At 34.7% G+C, this 12,216-nt stretch overlaps 2 protein-coding genes across 39 annotated transcripts in view; one reads left to right on the top strand and one right to left on the bottom strand.

Moving 5' to 3' along the window:
* Positions 1 to 12,216, top strand: part of LOC129791433 (TLD domain-containing protein 2) — a 98,532-nt gene that overhangs the window by 61,876 nt on the left and 24,440 nt on the right. For 9 of the 38 annotated variants that reach the window (XM_055829719.1, XM_055829736.1, XM_055829727.1 and 6 more), the window contains 7 exons: positions 2,974 to 3,036; positions 5,636 to 5,739; positions 6,274 to 6,320; positions 6,412 to 6,634; positions 9,281 to 9,940; positions 11,175 to 11,301; positions 11,692 to 12,154. In XM_055829719.1, coding sequence (XP_055685694.1) covers positions 2,974 to 3,036; positions 5,636 to 5,739; positions 6,274 to 6,320; positions 6,412 to 6,634; positions 9,281 to 9,940; positions 11,175 to 11,301; positions 11,692 to 12,154 — 1,687 coding nt within the window. Of the gene's footprint in view, positions 1 to 471; positions 642 to 1,020; positions 1,999 to 2,973; positions 3,037 to 5,635; positions 5,740 to 6,013; positions 6,172 to 6,273; positions 6,321 to 6,411; positions 6,635 to 8,376; positions 8,547 to 9,280; positions 9,941 to 11,174; positions 11,302 to 11,691; positions 12,155 to 12,216 lie in introns of those variants that run through there. The other 29 variants (XM_055829764.1, XM_055829773.1, XM_055829755.1 and 26 more) reach the window with 10 other exon arrangements.
* On the bottom strand, positions 4,062 to 5,011 carry LOC129792821 (mitochondrial fission 1 protein-like). The gene has a single exon (XM_055832195.1). The coding sequence runs from the start codon at positions 4,913 to 4,915 to the stop codon at positions 4,469 to 4,471; it is 447 nt and encodes a 148-aa protein (XP_055688170.1). The 5' UTR covers positions 4,916 to 5,011; the 3' UTR covers positions 4,062 to 4,468.

Below are 12,216 nucleotides of genomic sequence, written 5' to 3'. Positions count from 1 at the left end.
CTTCGAAAGTGTCACGTTAATCTATTGATTACGGTGTATACCTGGAAAGGGGTGGTAGTGGGGGAGCTTTGAAAGCTCATTTGTGTACATTTAAATAGTTAGGAGGAAGGAATGTTAAGAAAAGCGAGAAGGCTATGTGTGTTGAATATTGCAAAATTGCGTGGGTTTGCACATTTTTTTCTAGCTTTATTATTTACCTCATGCAATTTCCAATTGAAATTGCACACAGTCACACAGATACTTGCTAATATTATTTACATTTTTAGCCACATGTGGCTCATACCAATGTCTCACCACACCATAAATAAACTCTCTCACAGGTAGAGTGGTGGAAGAAACGGTAGAAGCGTAGACTAATGAAGTGATAAGATGTCAGGTTTTTCTTATACCATGAAATCGCTAAAAGATTACATTATGTATGAAATTTTTTTTTTCTACCCATCGTACACGCAGACCTCATTCGATCAGTTTGTCAGGAGCTTTCAGCAAATGCGCACTGCTCGTTGTTTATCAAATGAACTTTTATTAGATTTGGAAATGGAATAGGAGTTACGTGAGTGATGTTCTAACAGAAAAAAAATTATAGGTGTGTCCGTGTGTCTCCAAAACAAATTCAATTGACCGTACAACGGAATTCCTAAGTACTCAACCTAATGTACATGTTTTTCTGCATAATGACCTCAATTTAAAATACTTTGTACCTCCGTGTTGGGGGAAAATTTAAAGGAATTTTCCCATAAAATTACGTTCTTCTTTCACATTCTTTTTTTTCTTTTTTATCATTTTATTGATACAATTATCAATAATAAAACAATTGTGCCTTTCATTGAGGTGTTAAAAAAAATTCACGAGTGTCGCCAAATATTTTAATAAATTGTCAAAGCACCGGTGTGTGGTGTTTAACTAAGAAGAGGAATTTTGTTATTCAACGGATCAAATAATTGCTCGGATAAAATAAAGTATAATAATGTGAAAAATGCTGGAAAAGTATATTTTCCCGGAATAGAGAGACACTATTTATTCAATTGTCTGTTACATTTTGCGCCATATATAGAGTCTCTTTCAATAGTCGTCACGTTATATTCGACGCTTGTGCGGGGTTTGTTTAATATTTGATGATAACTTAGGTGGAAGGTTGAATTTTTGCACGGCGCAGATGGAAAATGGGATTAAAAAAAAGTGTTAATACTCTTTTGAATTGTTTTCCTTGCAAAGAGATGTGAGGAAAAAATTACACAGCGAGAGAAGAAATAGAGAGAAATGAAAATAGTCACGTGCACTCGTGAAGGTTATATTCTTCCGTTGGACGCGGGCACTGGCTTTTCCCATAAATGTGTTGAGGAAAAAGAAGCAAATTAAAGAAGTATTGGAAGTTTAAAGAGAAAAGAATAAAATCGCAAAATAGAAGTTTAAATTACTTTGAGTCACACTCAATTGAATACGATGAGTCTCTATAAACAACATTTTATTCTTCTTTCTATATGAGATTGTTTAATTACTTACATAGATAGATAATACGGCATATACGGTTGAATGTGAAAGTGAAATTAGCATTGAGAGATCTTTTGAGATCATGCAATGTAAACAGTAAAAAGGAGAAATTTATGTCACTAAAAATAAATTCATTTCTCAATGGTATATGCGTCATAAATTCTTAGCGTCACGACTTCTCATATCGTACACATTCCTATATATACATTTCTATTTGTCTCCTGATAAGGAAGACGTGTCTGCAGAAGATTCAAAACTATAATGAGAATTTGCTCTTATATTTCATGTAACTCTGCTGTAGGTTTGTGTGGGAAAAACGCAAAACGTGTCGTATTTTGGTATACCTATATAATTGAGAGAGGAAAGAGATATTTTGTGCGACTTTGTTGGAATTGCAATCAATTGGAGGACAAGGATAAATTGCTTTTTAGGCAAAGGAAAAATTAACGCGTAAAACATGGTTCTAGAGACACAATTGTCGAAATTTAAAAAGAAGGCCGGTTACTGGTAAGCCATTAGTCAGAGAATTTCTAGAATAGACACATAATCATGATCAATTTCATGACCCACACACATTTGTTCCTTTTACCTCATTTTATTTGTGTGGCCTCAGGTTAATCGTGTGCTTTCTTATCAAAAAGTACTTATCGATTGGATATACCGGGTTAACTCGGTAAAAGTGCTATTTGGTGGAAATGGTCCTCTCCCCGATAGGGGTTGTTCTCCTCCATATAATTTTCTTTATAAAACTGACAAGATGTGATTAAAAGTTTATATATAGAAATAGAAAACTAGGTCATATTTGTACTAACAACGTGGAAATTCTTAGTGGTAACTTTTTAAGTTTATTATGCAAACTTGACAAGTTTTATTTGAGATTGGCTTTATCTCTATATTGAGAGAGATCTATGAATTTACCTGCCGCAGTCTCAATTATTATTTCAGAAAAAAATATGTTAAAATAACAACTTACTCAGAAGTATGAAAAGTTATTAAGATAAAAGCTTTTAAGCTCTATTGGATATTTTCATTATAATGTTTAATTATATATTTTAAAAGAAAATTTAACGATTTTAATTATAAATATTTTCATCACCTCTGCAGTATATTTTCAAAATAAATTTATGTTTGAGCTTTTACTCCACAATAAACTCCACCTGAAATGCAAACACAATAGCACATTTATTCTACATACAATTTTATCATATAAACTTTTGAAAGCTTTCATAGTTAAATGTGTGTTTTGTCATTTTATCTAAAATATATAGTTCATACTCATTTATAACATTCTTATCGCTACAAATTTTGCTTGCAATTTTCCATAAGATTCATGCATAAATTTCATTTTCACCATTTGCACAATATTTTTTGCAAATTTTATTTTTTTCTTTCTTTTTGCATCTTTCTGAGTTTGCTATTTACCTTTTTTATTTTATTTTTTTCCTTCACCATCTTTTGTGTGTGATTTGCACATTGCAATAGGTCTCGTAGATCAAGTCAAGCTGATGTTGATATTTTATCACGTACTGGAGGTCCAGTCTTTCGGTAAGTTTCCTTTGCTAATGGCCTGTACACCGTGTGTGATTTTTAGCACATATTAGATAAATTCTTTTTATTATTTTGCACCATAATATGACGTTGTCAACCGTGTGTTCATGACCTAATTATAATTTTTTATAATTACAACACAAACACGCTTTGCCAAAAAAAATTTGCAGATTTATTTTTATTTCTTGCGTCTCTACTTTCCATTTCATTTGCGATGTTTATTCTGTTTATTTTCGCAAAAGAAATTGAGCACGATGTTTTCTTTTCTGGGGGGAGGGAGTATCTCAATTTTTAGGAAATACACGTTGTGTATTATACCTTTTTTTGGAATCGCAATGTACACAGATAAAATGAATTCGTAAAAAGTTCGTCAAATTTCTTGTGAGGTTCGTGAATTTCCCATGCATTTATATGGGGAAGTTCACCTCCAGGTTCGTAAAATTGGGTTTCAGCTCCTTTTGGAGGTAAAAGTTTGTAAGAATCCACCTCCAAAGTTCGTAATTCTCATTTTACCTCCAAAGTATGTCATTTTCACCTCCAAGTTTGTAGAAGGTTTGTAAGTTTGTTCTATAGGAGTTTTCGGAGTTTTCAGCTGTTTTCTCACTTTAACCTCGAAAAATCGTAAAAATCGCGTTACCCGATTTTCTTTTATATTTTTCCTTTATTTTTAATCGCCTTCGGGATATGACAATTAAGGATGTGGACGATCTCTTGCCAGTGGGGTATCAAAGATCATTATTTCGAAAAAAAACTGAGCGAGTGGAAAAGTCAGCTAATCAACGCACAGCAAGAAGGATCTGTTAATGTATCTGACAGTTTAAGCGGCTCTTCATGCCTGAATTTTGTGAAATGGGACCGTCCTTCCCTAAAAATTATTCTGCAAAATAATGAAGGAGTTAACCTGCAAAAAGTATATGAATCCCAAGGATATTTCCTGAATGATGAGATCTGTATATCTGTAAAATAATATAAGAATTTCGTCCCTGTACAGCCGTTAGCTGCATATCTTTATTTCCGTTCTCTTGCATTTTAGCGAAGGTTACGAATTCACAGATAGATTTTTGGTGTATACGTTTCTTGGAATATGGGGACCCTAATTCATGCTCATTCCCAGTATGAGCCCGATATGAAGATTTTGCATTTTAAAGTAGGCACAGAAGTTTATTGCTTTATTTAAGAAAGAATAACAGTTAAAAGAAGATTAAAAAATATTTAAGGAATATTCGACATAAGTGATCAGTATTTAATTACTAATTACAGCTTCATTAATTTCAATTGAACATTTAAAAAAAAAACATTGAAATATCCTTTTCTCTCTCTAATACTTTTTACATTATATCTCTTATCATTCTTATCATTCGATCGAAGAAAGAGTTTTGCAGGGAAAATTTAGCTTCTATGACTTCTTTGATGGAATTTTTGGTGCGTATCATTTCTTTGCCATGGCGAATTCCAGACCGAGGATCCCACCGATAACCAGGGCAGCCCCTCCGGCCACGGCAACACCAATCATTCCGTCACGTTGCATCTTCTTCTTGATGATCTGCTCCAATGTGATGACTTGCTGGTTATTTGGTTCAATCTGCAGGAAGCTCCGGACGTACTTTAGGGCAACTGTGTACTCCCGGATACGCGTATGCCCCGTGGCGAGGTAGTAGATGTAGTCCCTCTTCCCCTTCGGATGTCTCGTTGCCAGATTCTCCAACAAGATGATTCCCTTCTTGATGTCTGCCCCATAATTGCTCCTCACCAGGCACCAAGCATACTCAAATTGTGTCTTGTATGTCACATTCTGCTCCTCCGATTCCTGCTGGTACTTCTTCTCGAATTTCTCCAATTTCTCAGGTGGGACAATTTCATTTAAGATCTCTTCCATTGTTAACCACACTGGATAAATTACACAATTGGAAGGTAGGAAAGGTAAAAAAAAAACTTTGACAAAGTGGAATATTCAATTTGTTGGCGTATTAGAGAGTAAGAGAGATGGTTATACGATTTTTCGAGGTTAAAGTGAGAAAACAGCTGAAAACTCCGAAAACTCCTATAGAACAAACTTACAAACCTTCTACAAACTTGGAGGTGAAAATGACATACTTTGGAGGTAAAATGAGAATTACGAACTTTGGAGGTGGATTCTTACAAACTTTTACCTCCAAAAGGAGCTGAAACCCAATTTTACGAACCTGGAGGTGAACTTCCCCATATAAATGCATGGGAAATTCACGAACCTCACAAGAAATTTGACGAACTTTTTACGAATTCATTTTATCTGTGTACTCTAAAATATTTGCATGCGCTCTTGAAAATCAATTCCTTTATCTTGGAAAATTGTGTATTCTCGTCCTTGGCATAAATTCAATTTAATCAACATGGCAAGAAGGGTTTTGCTTAAAGGTAAGGTGGACGCGATTTGTGAGATAAAAGGCGTTCAATGCGGTGTGTTGTGTATTGGACCATGAAAGGGGATAAATAAATTTTTATAAATATGTTTTTTTTTACCTAAGGGGCTTTTCGCATATCTAAGTAATTTAATCAGTCTACCCAAAAGCTCCGATACTTACCTGTATTTTGTGCTTTTCTCTTTTCTTCTCTGCAGGAGTAAATCAAGGAGTGTGGATCATGGTTTGGCTCCATTTGATTTGGACTCTCTCAAATCGAAGGTGGAGGGCAGAATTGATAGCGTAGAGCGCTTATCAAGAGGTAAAGTATATATTAATTAAATTAATTGAAATAACTACCTATGTACTATGTATAAAGTAATAAAAAAGAGGAAATGCATTCATATCTATATAGGCGATAAAAAGACAAAATTAGAAAGAGAGAGAGAGAGAGTAACAAAATATATAGAAGTAATAATCTGCAAACGATATCACATTTCGCACTTCTAAGCACTTCTGACTGGAATCTCTCAAACTCGGTTGTAATCTCATATTGCCCTTTTGTCGCCACATTCAACACTACTGAGCATCAGTACTCGTTTGACCATGACGAATGACGAAAGGCAAATTTTTATATTCAGACGCCACAGGGATTATCTCATTTATTTTCTCCTCAATACCGAATCAATTAATTTGAGTGAAGATTACGAAATATTCGACTATCGGGACAAGCCTAAATGTGCTTCACATACGAGTAACCATGTGCTTTTTTGTTCATGTGAAAAGTCACATTGTGATAAGGGAATGTGTACATAAATATAACTAATACACTGTCCTATCTTAACCTCTATTGTAGATGCTGAAAGAAAGAAAGCTCCACCAATTCCTACAACAACTTATACAGTGAGTAAAATTTCCAATTTTGCACGTTGAATATTGAAGACTTTTTAGCTCTTTAAATTTGCTAAACGTGGGCAATTCATCTTCATCTCAGGTTGGCGATCGAGATACTCTGACTTCAGTGGCAGCACGATTTGATACGACACCCTCTGAATTATCGAAGCTCAACAGGCTGGTGAGCTCATTCATCTACCCAGGACAGCAGCTATTGGTTCCTGATAAATCAGCTATCGCTGAGAGTGCTGGTGAAGGTTCCACGGCATCTGGGAAATCTAGTCCGACAGGAAAATCCACAGATGATTTACACGAGGAGAAAGGTAAGAAATAAAAATAATCTCAATAATTAAGTACGGGCAGGCTATTTTAAAATGGGAATGTTAAAGTACCTTTCGACATTCTCGAAATTATTAACTTAAGGAATTTCTGGAAGATTCTTCTTCATATATTTTATTTAGTTTATCAATCTTTGTTTGAAGAAACAAAGCAGGGAAAAATCTCAGCTATGAACTTAACTTGTTGCCTACACACAGATAAATTTTGACCAAAAATCGTAGTGAAACTGTCAATTTTCGTGAGTGGGCCACTCTCATTCGTTAATGACGAGTATTTCCTATATTGTTTACATTAGACAGTGCGACTCAAACTGCAGATATGTGCGAATATTTCACTCGTATTCGACTAATACGAATAATTTTTTTGTGTTGTGGCGCCCTGAATAGGGGGCGCCACAGGGCTTTGGTCAACTCCCCACAGTAACCTCCACCCTCGTCCTCGAACTAACCCTAAGAGCACTTTGAGCTTGCAGCCATACCCGCACAAGGCTGAGCTCCGACTGACTCTACTCTCATCGTCCCTCTTTACCACTCTCATATAATTACTCTCTCAGTGCTCTCCTACGTTCTCTTGAGGATTCTCGTATTCTCTCTCACCTATTGAGGGTTTGTAACCTGGGGGCAGAAGCCGTTGCCGAGGGAAGGGCAGCCGTTACAGTTACCGCCAATCTAAGGGTACTCACTCTATGAGCTAGGTTAATATTCGCTGGATAGTGAGTCGGGCGCTACAGTGTGTAATAAATAATATTTTTTTTTGAGATCTTTTATTATTCTTAAAATGAGAAATTAATGATTCAGAGAACTGAAATACTTTGATAATTCATTCTCTTATGAATCTCTGATAAAATTAATTGCCAGTTGATTTTTCATCTTATCAGATGCTTAACAAAGACTTCTGAATCAGAAAAGTTTGCTTTAAAGAATTTCTTTATTCTCAGAAAAGAACGGAAAGAACCTTTAAAGCAAAGATTTGTTTAATTAAGTCACAAGTCTGAAGAAAACAATTAAGAAATTTCATGACTGTTACATTAGCTTCTGTTTTATTTTTTACCATATTTTAATACTTGAAAATTCAGCTAAAAATTGAAAACCTTTCTAAAATCTTTTTACACCCACTTATCACAAATTTTTAATTAAAATAAAATTTTATGAATAATGATTGAGCTTTTAAAAGAAAGCTTAATTATATATCATTGCTTTAACGGTTTTTTTATCGTTAAAGGTTTATTCAAAACTACATTTTCTTACATGATTTTCTCACTTTTCTTTACATTTAAAAACCAAAGGCTTCTCTACGTGACACTACTGTAATTTAAAGTATTATTAGAATGTCTTTTTGTTGCAGAAAATTGCAATTTAATATTTTTCCATCGTCTGATTAAATAATTATTTCATGTACTGTATATTTTCCTCGTGCGTTTTACTTCAACGCGATGAAACATTTTTGCTTTTTGAATTTGAGACTCGACCGTTCGATCAATTCGAAGTTATCGCTGCTCTTATGCTGTTTTAGCACTGAAATCTCTTCTTTGGAATAGAGAATTTAAAAGAATTTTATAAGAACAAAATTTTCAAACAAAATAAATGTTGAAATAAATAATCTTTCATCGTTAAAATATTAAAATCATAAAATATAGTTGAGATGTGTCGGTGTTGTTGCTTTCGGTGTATGTTGTCAGAGGAGTCACTGTCAGATCGTACAACATACCATAAAATACCAATACACCACGTACTTATGGCTCTGAACACTTGCAAGTTGTTGAAATAAGTTGGTGGTCTTTGCGTTGTTTTTTACGCAATTTCTCAGTGCAATTGTGATCAAAATTATCAGTTTTCCTTCACGGATGTGCCTTAGATGGATTCGTAATGTTTACAGCAGTATTCAAAAAGACCGGCGGTGAGATTTAATCGATTTAATTCATAAAAAACAAAATAATTTGGGAATAAACTTATTATGAGCTCATCGATAAAATCCACCTGTTTCATTACACTATTTGCTTTTCCTCCTGCGTGAAAACATCAATAATATTGAACTGTGGGAACGCGTGGTTACTAAACTATTCATGGTGTGAAGGGCAAAGTATCCACTATCGATTGATTTATAATTGAACAGCCATAAAAATTGTTAGTTTTGTTTCTGCATTGATTTGTCACCCAAAAGATTGTACTGTATGATGTTTAATTACGTTGTGCTTGGAGAATTTTCTACGCCAATTTATCATGTGATTTTATTATGAATTGCGATCGTGCAAAATTCTTTTCTGCGGAGAAAATTCTATTTTTATTTTATGATCTCTGATTTTTACCGGAAAACGATTTAATTATTTGAGATGATTTTTATTAATATTCTTTATTAGACAAATTAATCAAACAGGTGCTTAATGATTCATGTAATAAACTATGCTTAAATATTATGAGTCTCTTTTAGTTTTTTCAAAGGGTTTGTTGATCCTAAAAAATTATCAAGATTGTCTAGATTTTTTTAGCAAAAAATATCAGCTGAATGGGGTTAAGAAGTTATCCAGAAAATTTCAATATTTAAAAAATAAAAAGAAAATAAGGAAATTTTTCAAATAAAATATTTTAAAACATAAACAAAATTAAATTAATAAACTTTAATTTATTCTGCAGAACTTCTCGATGGTCTACGACCTGGATCACCAAAACCCGGGCACATTGAGCGAGTATCCTCGCCAAATGTGCAAGGGCAGCACAATGAGGATGATCCGGTGATAACGCAGAGATTCCTCAAAATAAACGTGAGACACATAACCGATGGCCAAGGGGTTGTCGGTGGTGTCCTTCTCGTGACACCCAATGCCGTCATGTTCGATCCCAATGTGTCCGATCCATTGGTAATTGAGCATGGACCCGAAAGCTATGGTGTCATTGCCCCCATGGATCTCGTGGTTAATGCGGCAATCTTTCACGATATCGCCCACATGCGCGTGGGCAATGAGCAGAGCAATGATAAACCCGAGGTGTATTACCCAAAGCCCCAGATAAGTCGCTACGAGAGCACCCATTCACCGGGGAAGGATTCCCTCCTTGTGAAGGATGAAACATTCCCGGAATTGGGTGTGGGCTCCGTGGAGGGGTGTGATGATCAAGAGAGTGTCTGTAGTAGCAATGGACGTGAAGGTGATGCCTTCCCGAAAGCATTTGAACGTGATCTCGTGACACCGACAAATCTCCAGCATGCAGCGACACTTGCTGAATTCCGTGAGACCACACGCGATTGCCTGGATAAGGCGGGAACAGCAGCAGCTGCAGAAGCCAAAGAGACCAAATGTAAGTTTATGCAAAGTCAACAAAATCTCTAAAGTTCAATTTTAATATCTACCACACCACACATGCCTCGTGCTTCTTCGTTTTCATATCAGAGGTGTCGTAGTTAGGTTTTTTTGTTCCTGGCAAATATGTTTTCATTGCCTTATCTTAATTGCTTCTCATACTGAAAAAGAATTTCTACGAGATCCGGAGTAAAGTTTTATTTTTTTTTTCAGTGGAAAAGATAAAAATATATAACGTGCTATATTTGTTTGCTTTTTTATTTACAATTGTTGATATGATTATTATAATTGCAACTCTTATTGTATCGCGGGGTGATAAAAGGAGCTTTAACTAATTATTTCTAGCAATTGAATAAATCTGAAGGAAAAGAAAATAATTCTTTCCGATGTTTGCTAGAGTAGAAAGTCAAGCACAAAACAAAACTTGTTATAAATTTTTATTATTTAGTTTAATTTATTTTTTAATTTAGGAAAATGTACTTCTGAATGGAAACATTTTTTCAGCTTCCATTCGAGATTGGAAAAAAGAACAAAGTGCTTTCATAACGAAAGAACTTTCAACTCCGACGTACTTTTTGAATAATTTAATTTATTCAAAAAAAAACTAATTAAATTTTCTTTTAATTTCTTTCTTTGAAAATCTTTTTTTTTTTTTTCAAAAGAAAATTGTGATAAGAAAATAAATTAGTTTTAAAGAATAATTTTCCTTTTTCTTTATTTTTTTGAAATTATTAGGTCAATTAGGTTGTGTCAATGTTATCTAAATGAATTCTTGATAATTATGGTAATATGTTGGCTACGTGTGGCTGTAAAAGAATGATAAAATCAAAATGAAGATCATCACTGTGAGGAAAATTTTTCTACTTTTTTCTCTCTTAAAGTTCTCTTAATTGAATATCAACACTGTATTATTAAATTATTTGTTTAAATAAATACAGACGATGACATTGTGATTAATCTTTTCATTCCATACTTTAATTAAATATTAGCTCAGTGTTATTATTTAAATTATTATCAATCTCTTAAATTACATAAATTAACCCTTTCTTGTCTCTTAAAAGAATTTTTTATGAGTCGGCCGAGAACTAGAATTAAATAAAAATTGCAGTCTTGCGAATTTATAATTAAATTTGCAAGAAAAGCTTTCGTGAACCATTTACTTCCTTTTGTTGTGATAAATTAGCAGATTTAGCTGTAATTTAATATTTTCTGGGAATTTTTTCCCATTTCAGCTGACGAACAGAAAGGTGAGACAAGCGATGAGAAAACCCTCGACATGATGACGAGTGAAATGAAGACATTGGAAGAGCGTAGAAAGAGTCTTTTGGATCAACATTGGGCTATCCCGAGTAAAGATAGGTAAGTAGGGAGGGGAAGACATTTTATTTGTAGAAGAAAAAATGCTTTCCAAATTATAAAAACTCCCACAGTTCTTTCCTTGGACAAAGAAATCTTGAGAGGAGTGAAGAAAAATGAAAAAAAACTAACACCGAATTTGATATTAATTTTTATTACATTTTATATTTTTTTACCGAACGGCGTGGAGAATGGCTTTAATCGGCATTGCATGTGCGCAATAATTGGGGGTAATTTATGACGTAGAAAGTTGCTACTAACTCCACTATGTATTTTTGGGGGGTTTCAATTTTAAAGAGTTGGGAAAAGAAGATTTCTTTTAATCGGTGGTTAATTGTTTTTGTTTTTCTTCCTCGTCCACATTGTGTTGGGCAAATGAATCAAAAAATGTAGAAATTGTCATTCCATTAGTCAAAGATCTCAGGAAGATGAGGAGGATGTTGCCGAAGAGAGTCTCGAGACTGTGGCATCAATGCCACAGGCACCACCGGTGATTAGTCAACCGGATGATGAGGATCAGCAACTTGTGAAGCTATCGTGCCATGATTCGGGGATTGATATACGTGATCCCATTTCACTGCCATTGCCACCTGTACAGCAGATACCCACGAAGAAGGTGTACAGCGATGCGGATATTGTTCTCAGTTCCGATTGGGTGCCACCACTTACGATTGCGGCGACCCACTTCAGCGATAGCCCCCCGAAATCTGCACAAATGACCCTCAGCGCCCAATCGACAGCCACTGCGGGTAATCTCGATCAAGGTGGCAGGAAGAAAACATCGAGTGTGAGCTTCAGTGTTGAAGATAGTGAGCATCAGGCCACTGACAAGATGGGTGGTGATAAGAAGAACAAGGTTGATTGCAAATAGCCTTATATTGAATTACGCACACACGGGACTTATCAATCTCACTTCCC

Source organism: Lutzomyia longipalpis, chromosome 1 (genome assembly GCF_024334085.1).
Source record: "Lutzomyia longipalpis isolate SR_M1_2022 chromosome 1, ASM2433408v1".
NCBI classification, from domain to species: domain Eukaryota; kingdom Metazoa; phylum Arthropoda; class Insecta; order Diptera; family Psychodidae; genus Lutzomyia; species Lutzomyia longipalpis.
The sequence above is the reverse complement of the archived record's forward strand: the minus strand, read 5'-3'. Positions and strand labels throughout refer to the sequence as shown.